The sequence below is a fragment of the Sceloporus undulatus genome, chromosome 1 (assembly GCF_019175285.1).
Source record: "Sceloporus undulatus isolate JIND9_A2432 ecotype Alabama chromosome 1, SceUnd_v1.1, whole genome shotgun sequence".
Lineage (NCBI taxonomy): Eukaryota > Metazoa > Chordata > Lepidosauria > Squamata > Phrynosomatidae > Sceloporus > Sceloporus undulatus.
The window spans coordinates 327074897-327101918 of record NC_056522.1 but is presented as its reverse complement, the minus strand read 5'-3'; the positions used below and the strand labels follow the sequence as shown (position 1 = coordinate 327101918).

Sequence of the window (27022 nt, the reverse complement as noted above, 5' to 3'; positions counted from 1 at the left end):
GTGCACCTATGTTTCAATGTGGCTATCTGCAGCTATTGGAATAAATGTATTTTCTCTCTTTGCTTTTACAACTGCTTTTCTGACAGCTGCTTTTCTTTATGTTCTGTTACTGGTGCCACCACAATGTTCTTTAGTGTTAGTATATATGATATTAGCTTTGTTCTTGATAGCTCCCTCAATCCCATACAATCAGCCATGTTAGGGCGAAACCAAGATTAAAATCTGTTTCCAGCCCATACAGCAGCATTACTTCAACCACACAATAAAAACTTCCAAATAAGAGGACTCCAGAAAGTATGAAACAATATGAGCTTTCACCTACTGTAGTTTTAATAGAAATCACATGTAAAGGACAGAGGAAACAAGCCAGCATGAATCTTTCACTGTCGCTCTCATTTGTTTATTGCATTTGTATTTGTAGCATTATGTTATATTTGTATTCCTATTTGTTTAATTTATATTTATTCCTTCTACTTTGAGCTGCTCAAAATATGGTCTGTTCATCAACTGAAAAGCCTATAGCAATATGGCTAATACATTTCTATACTGCTTATCAGTGTATTTAGGCACTCCCTAAACAGTATACAATGTGTAAGCTAATTGCCCCCAACAAGCTGGATACTCATTTTAGGGACCTATGGAAGTATGCAAAGATGAGTGGACCCTGGCTGGGATCAAACTCAAAACCTTGTGGCTGTGAATGGCTGCAGTACCAGCATTTAACTACCATGCCACCAGAGCTCCTTCGATTTTGGCTCTTATGGCTTTTTCAGGGGGCTATAAAAATCATGAAAGGAAAATATATAAATGAATGACATTGAATTCACAGACTACATGAACAACAACAAACAAACAAACAAACAAACATTTTGTAGTACTTTTACTATTTGCTTAGAAGTATTTTGGATTTTAGATTGGGGGGGATTTTAGAATATTTGCATATGAGATAACTTAAAAATGAGCTCCTCTAAAAATAAAATTATTTATGTTTTGTGTACACCTTATACACATAGCCAGAAGATAATTTTGTACACAGTATTTTAATAATTTTGTGAATAAAACAAAACCTGTGTATACTGAACCATCAGAAAGTGAATCTGTCACTATCTCGGCCACTCATGTGGACAATTTTGGATTTGGGAGTATTTCAGAATTCAGAATTCTAGACAAAGGAGATTCAATGTCTAGCAGTTCTTTGTCATTTAGATGTCATTTAGTCATTTAGATGTAATTTAAAAGATGCCACCATTCTAGATAGTTATCTGTCAATCTCTAAGACTCCGTTTTTAAACAAGGTTCTGGAGCATGTGCTGGCTGCCCAACTCCAAGTGTTTCTGGGATGGATTAACCAAGGAATCTGTTTGGGTCCTAAACCAGTGCCTGTATTAATGGACTGGATGAGGTTGAACAAACTGAAACTTAATCCAGTTGAGACAAAGTTAGTCAGTGAAATGGCGCATCAGGGAATAGGGATTCAATCTCTGCTGAATGGCCTTACATTCAACCTGAAGATGAGGGTCTGCAGCTTGACTGTGCTCCTGGATTTAACTCTTGAGTTTGGAAAGCCAAGTTTCTGTGGTGCTCATCAGTGCACCTGCACAGTTACAGCTTGTACACTAGCTGTGTCCATACCACATGCCTTAGTTAGATCCTGGTTAGATTATTACAGCATGGTTTATATGAGGCTGCCTCTGAACAGCGCTTCAAAATTTCAGCTGGTCCAAAGAGTCCATCTGTCTGTCCCACCACCCTTATAAGTACAGCTGCTGAGAACATGGGAGAGGGCTTTCTCAATGGCTGTTCTCAGGCCTTGGAACTCCCTTGTCAGAGAGATTAAGACTAGACCCTCACTACTTTCTTTTTGCAAACAAACAGCTTTTTCTGTTTGGACAACATTTGGTGAGTAGACTATATAAGGTCTGTTTCATCTAAACAATGTCTTGAGTCTTGCTAATTGTTGTGCTGGTGTGAGTGTGTCTCTCTGTGTGTGTCTCTCTCTGGCTATGTGCATGTTTTAAAGTGGTTTAAATATTTTTGTTTGATCTTTTTAACTTTTGTATTTTGTGAGTATTTCACCTGTTTTTTTTAATTTGTTATAAGCCACTTTGAATCCCAAACTGGGGAAAAGGAGGGACAGAAATAGCAACAATAACAACAACAACAGAATGAGACCTCTCAAGAAGTGTTTAGGGGAATACTTCTTAAATAAAAGCAACAGCAAGCAGGTGGTCCCTTGGTGGCCCACCTCTTGAAACATCATTTAGTAACAGATCTCAGATTTTAGCAACAGAGAAGGTGAACAGTACTGATGAAAGGGTTCTGATAATAAAGGAAGTAGGATATATTATTAAATTATTTAAATTTATTTATTTATGTAAAGTATTTCTGTATTGCTTTCCAGCCTGCTGGAAGTTAAGTTTCAAGTAGTGACAGGAAGCCAAGGAGTATTCTTTCAAACAAGTATACAACAGGGGGGGGGGGGGGAAATAGCTCATTTTGACACAGTCCCCCACAAGTGTGGTACATCTTGAATCTCCCTTATCCAAAAGGCTTGGGACCAGGAGTGTTTTGGATTTTGGTTTCGTCCCCCCGCCCCGATTTTGGAAAATCTGCATATACATCATGATATTTCATGGAGATGGGACCAAGTCTAAACACAAAATTCATTTATGATTCATATACACATTATACACATAACCTGAAGATAATTTTATACATAATATTATATATAATTTTGTGTGTGAAGCAGTTTGTGTATACTGAATCATCAGAAAGCAAAGGTGTCACTACCTCAGCCACCTATGAAAAAGTATGGGTTTTGGAATATTTTGGATTTCAGAATTCCAAGTAAGAGAGACTCAACCTGTATGAGTCAAAGACAGTGGCTGAATGGCACTACACAAGTAGCAGTACACCATGGCATTTGAATGCAAGAACAAGGGCACTTGCACTTAATATCTTTATTGGAAACCCAATCACATTTTAAAATCTATCAGCCTGACTGCACTGGAATATTCAAGAAGGCTCTTTTCCTTTCATTCTTCTTCAACCTTTTACTTTAGGAAAATATATATAGTTCAAATGAAGATGTTATCTGTCATATAATTAAATCATGTCTGTTTACCCATTTTGGATGGTAAATTGAAATCTTTTTTTCAAATAAAGATCAAATTATCTTTTCCAGGCCTATGTTATCAGCCATTTTCGTTTTAATGAGAGAATATCTCTTTGTCTAAAAATAACCAAATATTCACTTAATCAAGCTTTCACTTCCAAAGCTCACACTGCTGACATAAAAGATAGCTGCACCTGTCAGAAACTGCTGTAAGGTTCTTGTAGGACAAATCCATCAAGAATAATTAATGCTGATGCAATAAGAATGGACAACTTACAAAACAGTTAGTCAAAACAGCTTATTCTTCTTCCTGCCAAAAACTACTGCTGAAAAGCTCTTTGAAACAGAGATCCTGCCAGGTATAAGCAGCCACAAAATGCACCTATATTTGGAATAGTGGAATATATGTCTGTTCTTCCTCACTAATATCCCCATTAAATGTATCATACTAAAATGAAATAACTGTTTATATGTTTTCTAAAGCTGTTTGTTCTAATACTGTCGCTTGGTGCCACAAATCTTTCCTGGACACAGAGATCAAAAACTTCACAGTTCCCAGCAGTGTCCTTTCTGGTCTTCAGAAATAGACCAGCTTCCTGTATAAGTGAGTGTTTATTCAGATTTTGCTTTTCAACTGTTGCATGTACACCCATATCATAACATGGACATATTTTTGGAACTTAATTTAATTTTTTTCTTTTTTTATTAGCACATATAATTCAACACAATACAAACACAACAGTTACTATTATACATATACCATTTGTTACTTCATTTTCTACTGCCCTTAGGTAGATTTTTTCTTCTTCACATTTATACTCAAAGGCTCAACTCTTTCAAGCTCTTAGGTAAGGGCATGTACTTATCAATGATTTTACAGGCACATGCAGCCTTCTCTTCTCCATTTGTTCTGAGAGCACTTTAGTCCTAAAGAGTCTTTAGTTTTTCCCATTTCTTTTTAAATTGTTGAGTCATTTTCCTATTAATGATCATCATTAATTCGTCCATTAATGCAAGTTCATTTAGTTTGATTTTCCATTCTTCAAATTTGGGGTATATCTTTTTCCTTCCAATGTTTGGCATAGCTTATTTGTGCCGCCGTAATCATGTATAATAATACACTTGTTTCTTCTTGGTTCAGTTGGTCTTTTAAATCATCCGTTATGTTCAGTAGAAATAGTTCTGGACTCATTCTGATCTCTTTTTGGGTTATATCAGATGTCTGAAGTTGGAGGAAGGCATCCTAGCATCACTCTTTTGCAGGGACCTGTCAATCCTCAGTGGCACATGCGCGCACACGCAACCACACATAGAGGCTTGCCCTTTTGGACATTTGCTTGTACTGATTTTTCTTGCACCCCCTCTTGAGCAACTATTGAACCACCTGGGATCGTATGCCACTGTTACAGAACATGGGCGAAGTATAATCATCTATATGCATAGTTACACATTAATTGTGCTACCCAACTCTTGTGCTGAATGCCAATGTTGCACAAATTAACCAAGGCATCAAAATGTGCAACTGATCACACAACCAAATGCGCATGTGCTCCTACATACAATATACATCCATGCACAATGACACTCCATGTGCAACTCCTAATTCTGTAATTTTGAAATGAATGTGCCCACTGCATTAGACAAAAATATCCAACTGCTTCTACAGGGGAACTTAAGCATGTGGAAGTCACCAAGATTCAGGACCTTGAACCATTTTCATTGTTGTTTCTCTCTTGTATTATCTAAACCCAACAAGCCCTATTTGAAACTAGCAGATTTCAAATGATGGGTTATTCAGCTGGCCTATTTCAGAGAAACCTCAGTAAAGATTAACCACATATTAGTGTCTGGATCCCACACTCATCTATGCTTAGTTTTTTAAAAAGAAAATACATTTGATCTTCTTTTCAAAGTCACTGTGGAATAAACAGGAACAGTACACAAAAAGATTGTGCCTGCACAAGCAACTGTGGTTCAGCATGATCTGTAGGACAAACAGACAAACATAGCTATCCTAGGCAATAGAAATTAGCTGAATCTGCACTGCAGAAATAATGCAGTTTGACACCATTTAACTGCCGTGGTTCTAAGCTATGGATTTCTGGGATCTGCAGTTTTGTGAGATATTTAGCCTTTCCTGTCAGAGAGCCCTGGTGCCACAACAAACTACAAATCCCAGGATTCCACAGAATGGAACAATGGCAGTTAAAGCAGTGTCTAACTGCATTATTTCTACAGAGCTGATTCAGATGGTGTGTTGGAACTATATTAACAGCAACTTCCTTTTTTTGTATGCAATATATCATTTCTAGCACAATTCTCTTGGATTAAAACAGCACAAATAAATAAACAGACAAACCAAAGGAATATGCAGTATTTACAATTATCTGGGCTGGAGTTTCTTTATTAAATGACACTCGGATAGATTTTTTACAAAATCTTCAATGAATGCCTCTGTCTAGGATATTTTCTGACCTCAATTAGAATAGTAATGTACACTGGGCCCTTGGTATCCACTGTGGTTTGGTTTTAGGACCTCCCATGAATATCTAAATCTGTAGGTGCTCATATAATGGCATAGCAAAATGGTGTTCCTTATATGAAATAGCAAATTCAAGATTTGCTTTTTGCAATTTTGTATCTTTTTTGAATATTTTCAACCAGTGGATGGTTGGATGTGTGGATAAAAAAATCCGTGCACATGGAGGGGAAACTGTATGCCATAATTTTACATGTTCACAGGAGTGTTTGTGGGTATTCCATAATATCCAAACACCGAGAGTCAGAATACATGTAATCATATTAGTTGGAATATTCATTTTGGGTACTTACAAGTCTTCATCCTCCACCTCCCCCCCCCCCCAAAAAAAGTGTAACTAACATAATTGCAATTGATATGTTGGGTACAATTTTGGTTGAAGTTGTTCTTTCTCATGGGAAAATAATTGTACATGTACATGGCAGATGGCTGAAACTCAGGGACACAGTGTAATGTTTTTCAGGTGCCAATACTGTAAAATGCGTAAAGTGAACTATATGTCTAGTTCCATGTGAATTCTGTAACAAAACATGACTCTGGCTGACTAAAATGTCCTGTCTGCCATGAGGGTTAAAGGAGAGATTAGGCTTTAGGACAACTACAAATATGCCTATTTTGGAATAACAGCAATTCCAAAACTGGCCCATTCCCTTCTGATCTCTTTATCTCACATTCACTCTCTTTCTCACACATATATACAAACACCCCCAACAGAAATCAAAGAAAATATTTTTAGAACTATATCCTCAACTATCTTTGCAGCTGTTGTTTATGCTTCAGTTTCACTAAGTTATAAAAGCAAGCTAAATATCTAGTAAAATATTTATGTATGCTGACATTTACAGAAAAACACAAAGCCACTACTGACAAAAAAAGAGTACATACGGAACAACTTTCTTCAACACTACCCTATGCAATATGTTCAGTGCTACTATTATTCAACCAGGACAAAATCTGTAATAAACTATATACAGTTGGCCCTCCGTATCCACGGATTCAACCTCTGCAGCATCCAGAGAATCAGCCATCAATGGCCTGAAAATACCCACCACCTTAATTCTAAAAAGCAAACCTTCATGTTGTCATTTTATGTAAGGGACACCATTTTACTATGACACTGTATATAATGGGACTTGAGCATCCACTGTTTTGGTATCTGTGGGGGATCCTGGAACCAAACACTTGCGGACACCAAAAGCCCACTGTAATTTGAAAAAAAGAAAAAGTAATTTCATCTCTTCTAGCACCTTCAGTTGGCAAAAAATATGCAGCTTTACAGTCTCACAAGGATTTCTGTTTACTTCTTATTTTTCTCCTACCATCTGATCAATTGCTTATCCTTCACATGTGGGTTACTTTCAAGTATTCAGAGGAACACTAGGTGAACAGCCACCAACTATGCATGAAGAACACCAATCTATGCATTGTACAAGGATTTGCACATCTGTTGCAGCACTTCTGACATGCTGCAAGAAATACTCACTTCTAGATAGGAGATAATTTCAGGCACAATGTTACCACAGGATAACCTGTGGAAATTACATACAATTTGTAAGTCTGTGTGTGGTCTGTGATTCGACCAAACACAACCTGTTGTTCCCTTTAGGGCAAAAAATGTGCACTATAGATCTTTCATGCCATCTGTTATCCTAAAAACATGGCATCATTCTCATAGTTCAGGTCATGTAAACACATACTGCATCTATTACATTCTTTTATTACAGATCTTAAGGGTTGGCATTACCAGAGAAGCTACACTCACTGGATTCCATTCTGCCTCTTCAACCAATACGCCAAAGGGAGGATGTGTAATTTCCAATTCACTTCTTGTGCCTCATTTTACAACTTACTTGTGTATTATATCAGTTAGAGGAAGCATTAGAAGTTAGACTCAGCATTTCATCTGTTTATTTCTTATCTGCTTGTTGTTGTTGTGTGCCTTCAAGTCATTTCTGACCTTATGGTGATCCTAAGGGTTTTCTTGGCAAGTTTCTTCAAAGGGGGTTTGCCACTGCAATTGTCTGAGGCTGAGAGACTGTGACTTGCCCAAGGTCATCCAGCAGCTTTACATGGTAAAGCCAGGATTTGAACCCTGGTCTCTGGAGTCATAGTCCAACTCTCAAACCACTACATCTCACTGGCTCTCGGCATGCTCACTGTACCACTTTTATTTTTATTTGTCAATAAGCCTAAGCTTTACTTAGTTAAACTTTAGGTCCTGATCTGTGAGATCTTCTCTACATATTCATAAATGCATCTCCTGAGCAACATTACAAGAAGAGAGTACACCAGCTCTCTAAAGGAAGATGACTGAGACTGGGAACTGGTGCTTGTAACTTGGGGGCTGTACATATAGCCCCAAAGGGGTGACTTCCAGCCGCACCTTTCCTAGCCGGATTGGGACCACAGCAACTTCACGTCATGGCCCTGATCCAGCTTTTCCAGGGCCATGGAAAGGATGTGATAGCTGTGGTGGTGTGGCTATGCAGCACTCCTTCAGCGCTATGTAGTATTGACGTAGCGCCAGAGGAGTGCAGTGACACTGTGCACTAGGTGGAGCGGCACATGGCGCCACAGCATCCTAGGGGCAGAGTTGGGGTATGCATCATGAGGAGGCTACACTCTGACTCCACCACGGTCTGTATAGGGCCTAAATATACTAGTTAAATGTCTCCTGTTTAACACATAAGCATCTTCTTTTTCTTTAACACAATAGATGGTTACAGCTACTAATGTCCTACCACATTACTGCGCTAAACTTTTATAGTGCTGCTATTCCATTATTACTGCTCTGGCTGCCTCCTGTTGTATTCTGGGGTTTGTAGTTCAGTGAGGCCTAAGATTCTTTGGCTGAGAATTCTAAATTCCCCTCTCTAAACTGCAAATCCCGGAACGGAATAGGAGGCAGCCAGGGCACTTAAAGTGAATAGCAGCACTATAGGAGTGCTTTATCTAGCTAGTGATAAAGAGCAACTAAAAACTTATATTCAGCTTACCATAGGATACAAGGCATTGTGCAGGGTAGTGACTTGGCAAAAGAATTCCAGGAATGCCTCTCTCCTGTTAACATTCCCTTTCTCACACATCCTATTTTCTTATGTATCTATGTACCATGGGAAGGAAAAACAACAGATCTTAATAGTCTCAGCTTTTGAAAGAGACACCCTTCAGCTCCCAATTAACATTTTGAGCTGTGCAAAGACTTTCAGAGCAAATTCAAATTTCACAATATGAGAGTCCATAACACTATTGGAATTTACTCCAGAATATTCCAATGAATTCTAATATATATCCAGTTTGTCTTACTCCACTAATATCTAATTCTTCACCACAATTACTCAATATCTGAGTAATTTTAACACACAATTCCCTCCATGGGGATTAATTCCCTTTGATGATGACCTGAACATAATGAATGAAATGCAAAAATGGCAGATGAAAGGCCCTACCTCCATACCAACTGCCATCGTCCTGGCCTTGGAGGGAGAGAAGAACTGTCAGTATCTGCTGGACTTTACCCCCTTCCCTACTGCCATTCCTTTCTCCTTTTGTGTTATGTCTCTTTAGACTGTAAAGCTGAGGGCAGGGAACTGTCAAATTAGCAATCTGTAAACCACTCTGAGAGCCTTTGTGCCTGAAGAACAGGGTATAAATCCTCTAAATAAATAAATAAATACAGTTTATAAACATAATTCACTTTACACTTTATAATGAAGACATCCCATGCGCCATACAGAAAGAATGTTGATTATTTCCATTTGGAAATGGGCTTGATCCAGACTGAGCTATGTCTAAAGCAGACTGATTGAAACTGATGGGACAAGACACCCGTAAGAACTTCAAATTTCTGTCATCTAATTAGGTCTTCCCCAAGCATGACTAAGCCAGGATCCAACCCAGTATTTACTTTAGATTGCTGTTCTCCCCCGCCTCCATCTTTCTCTCTCTCTCTCCACACACACACACACACACACACACACACACACACACACACAGAGAGAGAGAGAGAGAGAGAGAGAGAGAGAGCTGAAATCAAATTTGTCAAATACAACACTTCTATCATGTGGTTTACATAACAGGTTTTTTTTATTTGCTAAATTCTGGCTTTCTGTATGTTTTTAAAGTAAGTGCTTTAAGAACTAAGAAAGTCCAGTTAGCTTCCTGTATATATAACTTTTTTTTGAAGCATAAAATGTTTCGGATAATACTTACTTCCAAAAGATAAGGTTCCATTTCATCCAGTGTTTTTCCTAGATGTTTATCTGGAACTAAACCTGCCAAGAGATGTTAAAATATATTTGAGAGAACAAAGCATTGCTTGGGCGTCAGACATGACTTAAAAAAAAAAAGAAACTACTTCTTTGGAAAACAATTCCTGTATATCAAAAATAACAATGAGGCAAACACAGACGTTCTTAGCCAGAACTCACTCATTTAATCCCTTTGAACAACTGATTTCCATTGGGGAGGGAGATAAGTTGATTTCCTTTGTCCTGAAAGCTAACTGGAAAATACATTGTTTCACAGCCTGGTTTCCATTCAGTGAAACCAGTGAAAGGGCAGAAGGAAAAAAAAGGACCATTCCCATTATAATAATGGATCGAGTCCATGGAGTTTGATAACCCTATAAAGTATACTAAAGTTGTCAGCCTGTTTTCTGTTATGTCAAGCAGAACTGACCTCAGAGTTTGTTGACCTTTTCAAAATATGAAATTAGCTTATGCTTACTCAGATCACTGCTTCATGTATGTCTATGGCCTGCTGTGACAAAGAGCAGTTCTTTGTCCAAGCAGAGGTTGTTTCCAGAATTGCTGTGCCCTGCCTCATTTCTAAGGAAGAAATTAGAGGGGGTGTTAACTTTGGGCCAAAATAGACCAACAGAAGGGGCTGCTTGAAGCCACCTCTTCCGAAGGCAGATTGGGGCTGCAGCAACTGCACGCCGCACCCCCAATCTGCCTTGAAGCCATCCAAAAAGGAGCAGCAAAGAGCCACTCCATTTTCAGGTGGAAAAAGCCGGTTCTGCACTTGCGCTGTGGCTGGAAGCCTGCTTCATGCTGCCGGAATGTCATGAAGTCGCTCCCATGTATATAGCCGTGTGGCTTCTGGGCACCTTGGGAGAGTGCAGAGGGTAAACGCCACGCTCCCAAGCCATCTGGAAGGTGGCTTAACTTGCCAGTCTGTTCCGGCTCTTTCTTGTATGCCTTCGTTTCTGACTTATGGAGACTCTAAGGCGAACCTATCATGGGGTTTTCTTGGCAAGATTTGTTTTAACTGAACCAATATAATTCCCCTGCCTCTGTTCTATAAATACTTGTGTCAGAATGACAAGAAGGGAGGGGAGATTCATTTATCTTTCACCTATCTGAAAATCTTCCTGGTTTTCAAGAGTAGCCTACATTTGCACCAATACAGGATTCCCATACAAGGCAAAATGAGATATCACATGCTATTTACATAAGTAATAACATGCATTTTAATTTCATGCACAACATGCTTTGTGTGGCCCTTAGCTCATCACAGAGGGGAAAGACAGAAACTGTACAGCCAATTTCGTGATTCCTTGCAATGTTCACATTCTGTGTTATAGTACAATCCTGTACAAGTCTACTCAGAGTTCAGTCGTTTCTAGATATGGATGTACACGGAAGGTGGGCATTCTTCCATCAAATTCTTTTGTCATCAGAACTGAGATCAGCAGAAGGGGAAGGAGATGCATTATACAAGATTGAAATGGCCTACAACCTAGCCTAGTTTCTGCTGACCTAGGGTCAGATCTGGTGATCTTCTCTATATTTCCAAGTTAGTATTGTCCTATAAAGCCTAGTTTCCATGCAGAGTTGAGACAACTGCCTCAATTTCTGTTATGCACATGAATAATCATTAAACAGGCAATGAATACAGGAACTGCCTTGTTAAACCAGATGAATGGTCTATACACCTGGCCCTGCATCCCATTACCAGATTTTCCTCAGGAACTTATGATCATGGTCTTAGGAACTTACAATCATTTCAAAGCCAACGATGCTAGTGACAGTCATCATGTGTTGGATAGGTAAGTCCATGGTATTATGGTGAACGAATACATCCTTTTATCAGTCTTGAATTGTTAATTCAATCGTATGGTCCAAGTTCTCTCTTTACAAAAGGGTGATAATCTCTTTCTAAACTCACTATTTGCATTTTATAAACTTATATCATCTCTCCCTTGGTCGTCCCTTATTACCTTTATAAGGATTTTTCCAAAAAAATTTCATCATTTTAGTTTCCTTTTCTGTTGGACATTTGGATAACAATAAAACTAAAGTTCTAAAAGAGGATAAGGAGCTGAATGCAGAGGAGCTGAATAAATCTTTCCTTCTGTCTCCACTGTTGGAGATGTGGTAGTAGTACTTATGCCTGAACGAATATTTCCAGGAGGGCAGATTGGAAAGCTGTTACATTGCAAATACAAGTGACAAAAAATTCAAAAATTCATTGACAAATTACAAATCACCAAGAATACAGGATACCAAGAGTTCTTAAACAATTTAAAAACAAAATTACTAATCTTCTAACCAAAATATGTAACATAATGCTGAAATCTGCTTCTGTACCAGAATAATGGCCATTTAACACCATTATTTTTTTTAAAAAACCGGGATTCCAGCAAAAGTCCATGAACCTATATGCTACTTGCTTTAACATTTGTTCCAGGTAAGTGGGTATAAAGTGTTATCACATGGACAGAAGAACAAGCCATGCTGAAAAAGAATCAACATGACTTCTTCAGTAAATCCAGTCTCACTAGTCTTTTCAAGTTCAGCCAAAGTGCAAATAAAAACAGGGATTAATTATCATGTATCCACTGTCTACTTGGACCTACCAAAATTCACAGGATAATATGGACTGAAAAATGGTTAAAGAACAGAAAGCAGAGAGTAAGAATAAATTATTAGTTTTCACAAACATAGAGGGATGTGAGTAGTGAGGTCCTTCATGGATTTATACTGGGACTGGTGCTTTTTAATTTGTACATAACAAGTATTGAATTAGGTGTTGATAGTGAAGTAGCCAGGCTTGATAAAAAAATATTTAGGGTAATGAGAACAACAACAACAACAACAAAACAGATTCCATTTCAACCTGGGAAAATGGGCAGCAAAACAGCACATGGGTGTAAAGCAATGCATAATGATGCATATAGCTGGGATCTGGGCTGCCAGTGACTGACTAAGGAAAGGAGTATGGTAGATAGGTCAATACAGCATCAGCTCAGTGTGTGGCTGTTGTATAAAAACAAACACTGAAATTGGGAAAAATTAGAAAGGGAGACAAAAGTAAATCTGCCAATGGCAATGCAGTTTTAACACAATATTATGGTGTGATTACACTCATAATGCTATATATAATCCTGTAGATATTGTAGAGCTAGAAAAGTGCAAAGAGAAATAACCAAAATGGGGACTGAAGAATTCTCTCCCATACATAATGGGGTTGTATGGGGTTGTTTAGCTTAGAAAAAAGGTGAGTAAGAGAAAACATTATAAAAGCATATGGAATTGTGAATGGAGTGGAGAGAGAAGACAGTGAGAAGCTTTCCATCCTTTGTTTTAATACTGATATGGAGTATGCATACCATTACTCTCATAATACATATTAGAACTCAGAATCATTCACTGAAGCTAAATGGTAGGAGATTCAAAATAGAAAAAAAAATACTGAACTTCTTCATATAATGCATAGTTAAACAGTGGTAATTTCTGTTACAAGATGACAGTTGAGTTGAATGGTTTGAAAAGAAGACTGGATGAATTCACTGATAATGGGCTTGCTCTTATCTTTTGGTTGTGTGCTTCATAAGGGATTTGATTGGCCACCATGTAAACAGAGTGGTGGCCAGAGAATCCTTTGCTCTGATCCAACATGCCTTCTCTTCTGTTCTATTCCTTTGAAGGCACTTTTACAAATCCTCCCACAATTCAACTAAGGTAAATTTTATTTCCCGTGACATGAATATCTAGTTGTAACCAACTGTTGGGGACCATATCTCTCCGCCTGTACTGCCAAGATCCTGGTCCATGCACTAGTGTTCTCACGACTGGATTACTGTAACGTCCTCCTAGCTGGGCTTCCTCTTTCTCACCTCCGTCCTTTAATTTCTGTCCAGCATTCAGCTGCATGCATTATCACATCCGCCCACCGCTCTGACCACATCTCCCCTGTGTTGGCATCCCTTCACTGGCTCCCCCTCCCTTTCCGCATTCAGTATAAGCTCCTGCTGTTGACATTTAAAGCCCTCCATGAACTGGTCCCTCCTTACTTATTAGACCTTATATCTTCTCACCTTCCCACTAGGGCCCTCCGTTCTGGTAGTCAAGGTCTGCTGTCCCAGCCCAGGATTTCCTCTGCCCCATCTCGGATTCGCCCCTTTTCACTCGCTGCCCCTCACTCCTGGAACCTTCTTCCCCCGCAAACAAGAGCCATCTCTTCTTTCACCAGCTTCAAAACGGAGCTGAAGACCATCCTGTTCAGAGAAGCGTTCCCAGGCATTGCATAATTGTCACTGGCTATTTGATGTTCTTTTGTTGTCTGTTTTATTGAATCACTTCCTGTATTGCTATGTATTTTATATGTACAGTGCGCCCGTGCCATACGCGGGTGCGCCATACGTGGCCTTGAGCATACGTGCTCAAGCCGCGGGGCGTGCACAGGGAAGAAGGGGCGGCGCATCCCATTCAATTGAATGGGCGCGCGTGCCATTGCGCCCCGCACGCGCCCATGCTGCCACGCCGCCGCGCACGAGCCCCATTGTTTCCAATGGGGCTCGAGCATAGGCGGAATTCGCCTTACACGGAGGGATCCGGAACGGATCCCCCGCATAAGGCGAGGACGGACTGTATTATCCCACTAGAGAGGCCCCCTTCATCTTTCCCTTCTCCTTCTGTGTCGTGTCTTTTAGATTGTAAGCCCGAGGGCAGGGAACCGTCCAATTAAAAAAAATTGTATGTACAGCGCTGTGTAAATTTACAGCGCTTTATAAATAAAGCTTGATAATAATAATAAATGGTGCTGTTCTCCGTTACTAAGTCGAAGAGCCACTGTTGTCCAAAGATGACTCCAGTGGTCATGTGGCCTGGCATGACTGCATAGAATGCTGTTACATTTGAAACATAGAATCAGAGAATCGTAGAGTTGGAAGAGACCACAAGGGCCATCCAGTCCAACCCCCTGCCATGCAGGAAATTGCAATCAAAGCATCCCCAACAGATGGCCATCCAGCCTCTGTTTAAACTAAGGAAGAAGACTCCACCACATCCGAGGGAGTTTGTTCCACTGTCAAACAGCACTTACTGGTCAGGAAGTTCCTCCTAATGTTGAGGTGGAATCCCTTTTCCTGGAGCTTGCATCCATTGCTTTCAAACTGCTAGGTTGGCAGAATCTGGAACTATTATGGTGACTGGAGCTCACTCCATCAGCAGCACTATGCCAAACTTCTGGCCTTATGATCGCCAGAATAAGTGTCTTAACCACAAGCTAACCGTGTCCCATAATTTAAGGATAGCTTAAATTTACATTACAGAAGATATGGTATTGGACTACAATAGGATAAGTACATATAGTGGAGATGTTTTAAGTAGAGATGTTGCTGATTTATTTTAATATGGCAAACAGATCATAAAGGGAGGGAGGATAAATAAATCCTACTTTCTCCCTGGACACAAAACTTCAAAATCAAAACATACACTGAAAACTCAGCTTAATATCCATCAAACAGATAAAAACTAGTGCAATGAACTTTTGGCCCTCAAGCTAGTATAGTTAACGGAACTCTGAAAAAAAATCCAGTGTATCATTAGTTTTATGCAAACTGGTTAGCTGGCAGAAAAGAATAGAAAGTTGGAAGGATATATCTTGACTCTTTCTAATTTTATGGTGGTTTGTATAGATGAACTGTAGAGCAGGCTTTATCTCATTTAGTGGAGCAAAGTACAGAGACAAATATAACAGTATTTCTGAGAGTGAATTTTGGTTGAATAGCGTGTTGTAATTTAGATACAATAGGGCATCCTTTCTGTTTTACACTATGATAAATAAGTGTGCTTCAATGAAAACAAATCATAGTTTAAGGGTGTAGTTCACCTTCCCGCCAAAGTGGTACTTATTAATCTACTTGCATTTGCATGCTATTGAACTGCTAGGTTGGCAAAATGAGAAATTTAAGGCACACTGATACCGATATTGTTCAAAAGTAAAGATTCTAATGCTCATATCCACAAAATAACTCTATTACTGATATTCACTATTTCCATTAAATGATAAACATAACTTTTATAATTCTGTTCACTGCTTGAAACACTAGTGTTCACCATACAAACATTGGAAAATGTTTAAAATATATTGCCTTCATATAAATTGTCAAATTGTTCTATATGTGCTCTGTGTGTTTATGTACACACCTTCCAGTTGCCTGTCAACTTATGGTGATGTCATTAATTTCACAGGTTTTTCTTAGACAAAGAATATCCACAGGTGGTTTGGCAGTTCTTTCCTCTGAAATATAGTCTAAAGCACTGGAGATTCATTGTGGTCTCTCATCCAAGTACTAACCAAGGCTGACACGGCTTAGTTCCAAGATCTAGTGCCTTTAGGTATTTAGGCACTGACGATACAGTTATTTTTTATCTACTATATTTTCCCTGTATGAGGTAGCTGGAGTGGGGAGGAAAGAGCAACAACCTGGGTGGATGAATAAACCCACAACAAGGGCTAGGACTCAGAAAACTCCATGCAGAATTAGGAAATTAATTAAGAGGAAGAATCATAATTTGCAGTGCTGACATCTATTTTACTTGACTTGCATGTATCTACGGGAAGCAATTATGATTCAATTAAAATATTCAGTTTTATTACTTTAGTGACTGACCTTGAAGTTAATGCCCATTTTATTTAATTGCATCATCTATGAATAAATGTTAACCCTAGCATGTTATGCCCCAGTTTTGTTCAGTGCATTTTTCAACTCCCCGACTGAATTATATCAGTCAATTTATTATCCACTGTCAAGAAAGCAAGCAAAGCTTTATTTCTTAGAGAGAATTCCTGGCACATGATGGAGAAACATCATGAGAAGTTGAAAATACTGTTTAGCAGTGCCAAGTGTAAGATGAATTGGACAACTTCACAACTTCTATGGCCTAGAGTTTTTATGTAAAATCAGTATGTGCAGGTACTAGGTTGCTTAATGAGTCTAAAAAGCAATTTCTAGTCTGCCTAATTTCGAGAATGCATTAGTGTAGACTATATACCTCCCTGCAACAGCAGCATTACCAAGAATACTTTGTTACACTCTGCACTGAAAACAGGCCCGTAGCTAGGTCTTTAAGGGCCCGGGGGCAGAAAGTTACTTTGGGGCCCCTATATATTTTTTATATCCTGAGTCCTACCACGAGCCACCCACGGGCGCCATCTTGCACACCCGCGTTATTACATGGGGCGCATGTCAATGACATGACTCATGCGCCACCTCCAAATGGTGCAGCGCACGAGGACGCACAGCACTCTCCAGAGTGCGTATGCTGATCTGTTGCGTGGAGTAAAGGGCCGCATGTCGTGGCTCAGTTGTCATAATTTTCTACCACCAAACGGGGACAAAATGTGAAAAAAGGTAGTATAAAATTTACCCCAAAACGTAGGACAAATTTCCCCCCAAAATAGAGGACATTTAAGAAAATGGAGGACATAAACCACTAAAATCCAAAAACATTATTAATTTTTTTAAAAAAGTAATATAAGTGCTATATTTGTGGAGATCTTGTTGCACCTCTGAGACTAAATGCATCTGAAGAAGCAGACTTTAGGAAACTCAATGCTGCCAACTTCTTTCTTTTCAGTTAATAATAATAAAATGTAAGAATTCAAAGACATAAGAGTTTGGAGCACCTCTGAGGCTAATGCATCTGAGAAGTGTGGCAGGAGGCAGCGGTGGAGGAGAACCAAGGGTTGATCCCTCCTTTGGGCATAAAAAACTCACTGGGCTTGGGTCACACTCTCTCAGCCTTAAGGGAAGGTGAAGAGAATTCCCTCTGAACAAATCTTCCAAGAAAACCTGGGGCAAGTCACACTCCCTCAGCCTCAGAGGATGGCAAGTCAAACCCTCTCGGAACAAACCTCCCAAGAAAACCTCTGAAGGCACACATCGCACAGACCCAAGTCACCAAGGAAAACTCGTCTGAACAAAGCAAGAAAACCCACTAGCAAGTAAGTCATACACTCTCAGCCTCAAGAAACATGGCAAAGGCAAATTCTGAACAAACCAGGATGTTTGAAATTCCTCCTGGGCGGAAATGTAGGACCTGTCCTGGATAAAGGATGCCGTCTGGTCACCCTGCTAAAATGGAGTACATTTTGACATTGCTCCTGGGCAGGGCTGAAATGTAGGCGTGTCCTGGATAAAGGAGGACATTGGTCATCATGCAAAAATGGAAGACATTTTGACTTCCTCCTGGCCAGAAAAGTTGAAACATAGGACACATCCTAGAAAAGGAGGACATCTGCCATCCTTACAAAAATGAGGATGTTTTTGAATTCCTTCTGAAGTCTGCAATGTAGAACGTGTCCTATAAAAGGAGGCCAGAAAAGATTAAGAAGCTTTGAGCTCTGGCCCCACAACAATATGTCAAACATCCCAGAATCCATAGCCTTGAGCCAGAAAAACACTCAAGCCTTGATATCTGGGCCCCACAACATGCTCCAACTCCCAGAGTTCCATAGCTTTGAGCCAGGAAAACACTCAAGCCTTGATATCGGCCCCAACAGCATGCTCCAACTCCCAGAGTTCCATAGCTTTGAGCCAAAAAAGAGTTAAAGTGCTGCCAAAAACCAGGTTATTTCTCCAGTGTGGATGCAGCCTGATGAAGCCTCTCGTACCCTCCCTCTCCCCCTCCAGAGCTCCCTTTTGCCAGCCTGCCACCATCCCCCCTCAGGCCCACATGGCCACGACTCAAGTCTTCCTGACTCCCTGTTTGTTGGGAGGGAGAGGCTGGGCGGGCCATGCAGGGAAGACAAAAGAGATTGCGAGGTGAGGGAGGGCGGCGCGGGCCCCCTTGTGACTGGGGCCCCAGGCCTTGCCCCGCCTGCCCTCCCCTAGCTACGGCCCCTGCACTGAAAGACATCAATACATTTCCAGAACTGAACAAAAATTCAGCCACATATCACTCTGACGTGAAATGTGCAGATCTTAGGCCATTTTAGAAGTTCATGTTTATAACTTTTTAAATTCAAGAAAAACAGAACACTCAAGCAAGATGTATATCATTGTAAGAAAACTTCGGCTGCACTCCTTTGACAACAACAATATTTCTGTTCCTCTTTTTGCCAAGTTTAGGACTCAAAGTGGCTTACAACAAATTAAAAATCACATAATTAAAAATCACAAAATACAAATACAGTATCTAATTTGTTTTATTGTAAGCTGCTTTGATTGTTGTTAACAGAAAAGTGGGATAGAAATAATAATAATGTATTATCTTTCTTAGATTGTACGCCATAGGCAGGTTTACTCATATATTTATTGTTTTATGTATAGCGCTGTGCAAATCTACAGTGCTATATAATAATAATAATAATATAATAATAATAATAATAATAATAGTTAAAATAGATTAACTAAAACATAAAAAATAAAAATCATTAAAACACACATAACCAAACATACAAAAAACACACATCAGCACAAAAATTAGTAAATTCCAAGATAACAACTGGCCCTCTGTATCCACACATTCATCTATCCACAGTTTTGAAAATATTCACAAAAAATGTAATTCTAAAGAGCAAACTTTGATTTTGACGTTTTATATGAGGGGCACCATTTTACTAACCCATTGTATTTAATCAGACTTGAGCATCCACAGCTTTTGGTATCCATGGATGAGTCCTAAAACTAAACCCAAGTGGATACAAGGGCCCAACATATGTTTTAGATGGGACAGACCCTTATCCAATCCATCATCAAATGTTGTTAACATATCTGGATATTCAATCAACTGTCCAAGTCAGAAATACTGGCAGTGGAAGACAAGATGGACTCTACACATGGCAATTTCAATTGCCCCAAATCTTATTACAGTACTTATTTGAGTATAATTCTCCTGGTCTTATCTCAGATTTTATTCTTAATGTAAGCAAGTTGATAAATGATAATGTAAGATGGCTGTACTTAATATGAGTCTGTTGGGTTAGTAAGCAATTAAAATGATATAATGGCTAGGATTGTTTATGTTATTCATGGAATTCCACTATAACTTTGCCAAGTATTTTCAAAAACTAAATGCATTGTTTAGGAAATGGGGAGGGCTCGTGTCTTTTTAGAATTTGATTAAAGAAAATAATGCAAATTCCTATCAAAAAGGATTTTATATTCCATTCCATCTTCATTTTTCTTTGCTTTAACTGCCATGGCTGAATGCTATGAAATCCTGGGTGTTTGTTATTTGTTATGACACCAGAGCTCTCTGACAGAGAAGGCTAAATATCTCACAAAGCTACAAATCTCAGGATTCCATGCATTGAGCCATGGCAGTTAAAGCATTATTTTCTGCGCAACAGGTGCAGCCTGGGACAGAAGACTAAGTGATCTCCGTATGCAGATTGACATCAGTTTAGTTGCTATGGCTCAATGCTATGGAATTCTGGGATTTTACTTTTGTGAGCTGTTTAGCCTGGAGCTCTAGGGCTACACAAACAAAAAAAAATCCAGGATTCCATAGCAATGAGCCATGGGAGTCAAAGTGGTGTCAACCTGCATTATTTCTGCCTATGTAATGCAGTCCTGTGATGCCACTATATACTACTTATACATTGTGACAAAACACTGCATCAGTGTTAATGCACCAACAGGTTTTTCTGGTCATTAATTCACACTATTTTTAGAATATCTGACAGTAATCAAATTCAATAAAAGTTCCATATTTCAAGTTTTATACTTGTAAAAGGGTGCCTTTAGCATGTGTAGACACAGAAGGATTTTAATTAACAGATTATTTTAATAAATGGAACCCATTTTTGACATTTCAAAATTATTTTGAGTTCAATTTAAAAAACTGTTCATATACAGCACAAGATGAAGTTATATAAAAGAACTCATCAGTTCTTTTGGTTTCTCCTATCATCTGTACGCTGACAGACACTCAGCTGTATCTCTCCACCCTCGACATTTCGACGGGGCTTGAACAGCAAGTTTCTTCTTGTCTGACTGCCATTCCAGTGGATGTGGCTTCAGCGCTTGAAGCTCAACATTCTAAGACTGAGCTTCTTGTCTTTCCACTAAACCCACCCTTCACTATTCCTTTTCTGTTTCTTCGTTGACTGATACTTCTATTCAACCGGTTTATCAAGCCCGCAGTCTTGGCTTCATTTTTACTCTTCTCTGTCATTTATTCCCCAGATCCAGGCACCAGCACAAGGCCTGTGATTTCTTCTCTCCACAAACATTGCCAGATCCGTCCATTCCTCTCAGCCTCTACTGCCAAGACTCTGGTCCATGCCCTAGTAGTTTCCGCGACTAGATTATTGTAACCCTCCTTCTGACAGGGCTCCTCTTTCACACCCCATCCTTTAATCTCTGTCCAGTATTCAGCTGCCCGTATTGTCACACATCCCTCCCCTCGCGCTTCGACCAGTTCTCTCCTCTTTTAATCCTCCTTCATTGGCTCCCCTTCCCCTTCCCGCTCCCATCCGGTATAAGCTTTTATTATTGACTTTCAAAGCCCTCCATGGATTGGCCCCTCTTTCTTATCTGACCTTCTTTCTCCTTACATTCCTACCTCACAAACCCCCGCTGTGGTAGTCAAGGCCTCCTGTCACAGTGTAGACTACACTGCCCCCCGTTCTGAATCGCCTTTCTCGCATTGCTGCCCCTACTCCCTGGAAACCTTCTTCCCCCACAATTCACACCTCATCACTCTCTACCAGTTTCAAAACTGAGTTAAGACTAGTATTTGTTTAGAGAAGCATTCCCAGAGGCTAGCCCCTCTCTGACCAGGAAGCCTCCTTTGAACCATTAATAAGAAGCCAAGCAGTTCCCTCCAGTCCATCTGCCCTGGTCCAGGCCTTGGAGGAGGAGAAGATCTGCTGGACCTATCCCATCCCCACCACCACTCCTTCTCCTTTTGTGTCATGTCTTCTTAGATTGTAAGCCTGGGGCAGGGAACTGTCTAACTAAAAGATTGTAGTACAGCGCTGTGTAAATTTACAGCGTTTTATAAATAAGTAAATAATAATAAAATAATAATAAATATAATAATAATAATAATAATAATAATAATAATAATAATAATAGATGGCACTAAGCAGTGGCTTAGTGGGTTAAGATGCCAGTTCTGATGATTGGAAGATCAGAAGGTTGGCAGTTTTGAGGCCGGGATGCTGCATGATGGGGTGAGCTCCTGTCACTAGTCCCAGCTTCTGCCAATCTAGCAGTTCGAAAGCATGCAAATGCAAGTAGATAAATAGGTACCACTTCTCAGTGGGAAGGTAACAGAGTTCGATGGAGTCATGCTGGCCACATGACCACCAAAGCAGGCCTCGGACAAGGCTGACTCTTCGGCTTAGAAATGGAGATGCCCCCTAAGTCGGTTACAACAAGCAATAGCAAGTACGTTTCTATACCACTTATCAGTGCACTTAAGCACTCCCTAAGCGGTTTACAGTAGTAAGCGGTTTAAAATGTGTAAGGCTAGACATTCATGTCAAGGGACTACCTTTACCTTCATGCTAAGTATTTATAGCAAAGTTCCTCTGACAAACAGAAATTCAGCCTTATAGTCTTTCAAGACAACAATAAAATGTTTTGAATGTACAGTTGGTCCACCATATCCACAGATTCTGCAACCACTGATTCAATCACCTTTGACTTAAAATATATAAGGGATATCATTTTACTACACCACTGTATGTAATGGGACTTGAGCATCCACATATTTTGGTATCCATGTAGGGCCCTGGAACCAAATCCCAATAGATACCAAGATTCCACTGTAAATATTAAGAGAGTCTATAATTGAAGAAATTTGGCTTTTCTATTCAAAGATTTACACTGAAATGTTTTCTAATATATTATGTACATTAAATCAAAAGGATGGACAACAACACATCTGAGTACAATATAGTAAAGGAGTGGATCATGGTTCCAATTCCTCATGATACAACATAGGAGCAGCCAGAGAAAGAAATGCATAGCTATGATTCTTTGGGAAGAACTTATTTGGCTCCTCAACTTCCCCTTTTATTTTCAAATGCACAGTTCATGGGCAAAATGTTTTCCAATAGTATTCTTTTGCCAGGTGAATAATCCTCACAATGGACTGCAAGAAGTTGGCTAGAACAACTGTCATAGGACATTCCACCTATCTTCATGGCTGTACTGAGGAGACTGAGGTAAATATCTTCATCTGGCAAAAGCAGTATGGAGAACATCAAAGACAAATGTAGATTTGCTCTTTCGAGTTGACTATGTCCAGCCAAACAAAATGAAAATGAAAAGCAACAGGCTAGCTCAAGATGGTGTAGGAATGTATCACAAAAGGAATTATAGAAGTGTCACACCAAATGCATCACATTTCATAACTCAAGCCATATGTGTAGTACTTGAAAACTCCAATACAATGCATACATGTCCATATATTGCTTAAGAATATATAGCTCCAGTAGATTAAACTGGAATTTTACAAAATGTTGCAATGCCACATGTGACCCACTTAGAAGTACAGTAGCTTAAAAATATGTGTCGCTCATCTGATAACTTTGTTTTAAATGGCCGCTGCAGTGATCTGACAGAATTCTCTGTATTTGGAATGAGTATATTTGGTGCTCGCTGTATGTTCTGCATTTATTAAGAACCAGTGTAAAAATGAATGATTAGCTTAATTAAAGCCCTGAAACAACTTTGAAGAGCAATCTCATGTTTGTTTGTAAACTATATAGGGCAGAAGATTCAGGTCCTGTGTAGGTGGAAAACTTTAAAAAAAAAAAAGCAGAAAGACTGAAGAGGTCCTTTCAAATGCATCTAGTGATGGGTTGTGAAAACACCACGGAGAATTCCGTGGGAGGATGATAAACTGATATGACAGATAGAGGGACTATGACAGAAGGCATCAAAAAGTCGTGATGTTTCAGACTGCAAAGAATATCCTTAAAGGATGCGAAAGGAACGAAGCCCTTGGAAGTCACTCAAGCTGAAAATACTTGCCATTTAAGAGAATAAGACCATTTACCATCTTGATTTAGCAGGACAAGTATTTATATCAAAGCTTAGTGAAATAGTTTCTCTCCTCTTCCCCATTATATTCATTATGCCCTACCACGTGCAGAGAAGCAAGACTGGATGCTGCATTTGGCTGCTTTTCAAAGGTCTCTAATGGAGAAGGCATCTCAGAAGGTACTTGTGTGACAATACTTTGGAAGAGACTCTCTGAACAAGTAGATAGGAAATAAAGTCGTGTATGAGCCAAGGAAATAACAAATTAAGAAACAATGACATTGTACTCAAGATTCCATGCATACTCCTAAAGGGATGAACAACCCCATAAGAGAGTCATCTCAATGGACAGCTATCACACAAATTTGGCTGTAAATATGCTTGTGCCACTGGAAAGCTTTTAACAGCCAATGTATAACGCTGAAATGTAATGACATATTCCAACTCTCACTGGACTTGGTGCAGCTGTACTTAGCCTTAAACCGCCATTGCCCTGGCCTCAAAGGGAGAGAATAAGAGGCAAGCAGAGCTCCACAATGCCTACCCAGAGGCAGAAAAAAGGTCCTCCCTCCATTCCAACTGCCATTGCCATGGCCTTGGAGAGAGAGAAGAAAGGGCAGGCAGAGCTCCACCATACCCAGACCCAGAAGCAGATGAAAGGCCATCCTTCCAATCCAACTCTCATTGTTTTGGCCTTAAAGAGAGAAAATAAGAGGCAGTTTCTGCTAGGCTTAATCCCATCCCCACTGCCATCCCCTTTTTTTGTGTGTCGTATCTTTAAATTGTAAACCTGAAACCTGAGACAGGGAACTGGCTAATTACCTATTTGTAAGCCACTCTGAGAGCTTTTCTGAAGAACAGGAAACAAACAAATTGTGAAGATGAGTCAAACAGTACCTTTAGACATCAGAATCACATAATGGGGTACAGGTTGAGCCTCCCTTATCAGAAATGCTTGGGACCAGAAATGTTTTGGATTTTGGATTATTATTATTATTATTATTATTATTATTTGGATTTTAGCATACACTCATCAAGATATCTTGGAGATGGGATCCAAGTCAAAAAATGAAATTCATTTATATTTTATAAACATAGGCTGAAGGTTATTTTATACATAATATTTTAATTATTTTGTGCAGGAAACAAAGTTTATGTATAATGAACCATCAGAAAACAAAGGTGTCGCTATCTCAGCCACCCATGTGGACAATTTAGGAGTGTTTTAGATTTACAGATAAGGGATACTTATCCTGTATCCCATACAGAAAGGGGCATAGGGGTGGCCCTGGCTCCAGACTGGTGTAGCTGCTTTAATCTGCCCCAATGTAGTATCATGCAGTACGGAATTCAGCAGCAAACCCCACAGCTCATTCCTATGCACTACATACACTTCATATCAGTCAAAACCAAAACCAGTGAAAGATAAATCTCATGCTTGATTTCATTTTCAAAACATGAAAAGTACTGAAATATACACAAAGAATAGTCATTTCAGCAAAGAAAAAGAAAGGAAAAAAGAGGTCAACTACATTGCATATATTCATTTAGGCAAAATGTAGCTTAACACTTGTAAATATCTACATGCATTTTTAAAAATCTATATATAAGCAAACTCCATAATATAAAACAGAGAGATCAATCATTCCAATTGTACTCAGCCAACATTCTTTTCCTCCACCAACACACCATAATGTAACATGACAAACTCTAATGTATTTTGGATGGCTCTAACAGAGCCAAAATTATAAGAATGTCAGTGAGTGCAATGTTACTCAAGGGAAAAAGGAAAAGGGAAATTTACTCCATCTTGAGATACTGCTCTTTTCAACTCTTCATTATCCCTTGCAAGACATATACCAAAACATGATGATTAGCCCAGTTTGAATTAACAAGTTTTATGAAGCAAGTGAAGGTATACAGCTCATATATTTATAATAAATTTCATTCAGTTGTCTTTCTTTAAAAATAGGTTTTGCTACAGCAAATGGCAAAGCAGAAGGAGACAATATGGTTAACCATTGGAAACATATATAGATTCCACATTCTTCCAATATATGCATATGCAACAAAAGCAGAGATTTCATATTGAAAGGGAAGTGGTAAAAAGCAATTACCAGAACATTTTTGTCATGCTACTCCATCTGTCTTTATTCAGTCAAAAAGGAATCCACTTTTAAAGCAAGTATATAAAAACAGATTTATCCTACAAGAACCAGAAGACCTTTTGGGCAATTTTGAAGACCTCTTTATGGTCTATAAGCATAATTACCTACAACCCCATTTACACAGGTATAAGAGTATAGGCCTTAACTCTAAATAGGTATGAAGAGGATTGTGTTTACTATTAGTTTTGCAGGGAGAATAACCTCATTTAGAAATCTTGTGCAGAACTGAGTCTATGCATAAGAAATGTTCAAGTAAAAGGGGACCATAATCCAGAAGAGTAGTGCGCACATAGTGGAAAACTGTGTCACAGGTATTACTGTGAGCAGGTAAAAAGACAAATAGATGGGTCACTGAACAGATAGAGCCTGAGCAATCCTTAGGAGCCAAGATGACAAGACTGAGCCTGTTGTACTTTGGTCACATCATGCGAAGACAGCACTCACTAGAAAATACAATAATGCCAGAAAAGGTGGAGAGTGATAGAAAGAGGAAGATTGCAGACAGATGGTTAATCAGGGAGTTCACAAGTCTGAATTTGCAGGATTTCAGTACAGCAGGTGAGGATAAGGGGTCTTAGAGATGTCTCATTCATTGGGTCACCATAAGTCAAAGCTAACAGCAACAAAGCATGGTTTCACTGCATTAGTATGTGCAACCAAAAACAATAGTTACATTTTTAAAATCAAGTAATAGGTGTTCTCTTTTGCAACAGAAACTGAAGTCATAACAATAGTTTGGCTCAATGTATTCCTCATCCAGCCAACTAATGGTAGCAAGCACAGTTTCCCTTACTTCATTTACATGCCTCTCTCGAGATTAAGAGTTCAAAAACAACTTGCTTTCTTATACTACGGGCAGTGGCAGTGAAGTATGTGCCTGTCCGTTCCTTCTCTAAGATCACTAGGCATCCACATATAATAATAATAATAATAATAATAATAATAATAATAATAATAATAATAAT

At 39.2% G+C, this 27022-nt stretch overlaps 1 protein-coding gene across 8 annotated transcripts in view; it reads right to left on the bottom strand.

Annotated features, from left to right (window-relative positions):
* The window catches only part of DPH6 (diphthamine biosynthesis 6), a 348315-nt gene that overhangs the window by 229852 nt on the left and 91441 nt on the right, over positions 1-27022 (bottom strand). For 7 of the 8 annotated variants that reach the window (XR_006101224.1, XR_006101228.1, XM_042444449.1 and 4 more), the window contains exon 6: positions 9867-9928. Coding sequence is in view for 6 of the 8 variants with exons in the window: in XM_042444449.1 (XP_042300383.1) it covers positions 9867-9928 (62 nt within the window). In the remaining 2 variants the exon portion in view is untranslated. Of the gene's footprint in view, positions 1-8650; positions 8758-9866; positions 9929-27022 lie in introns of all 8 variants that reach the window. The other variant, XM_042444464.1, reaches the window with a different exon arrangement.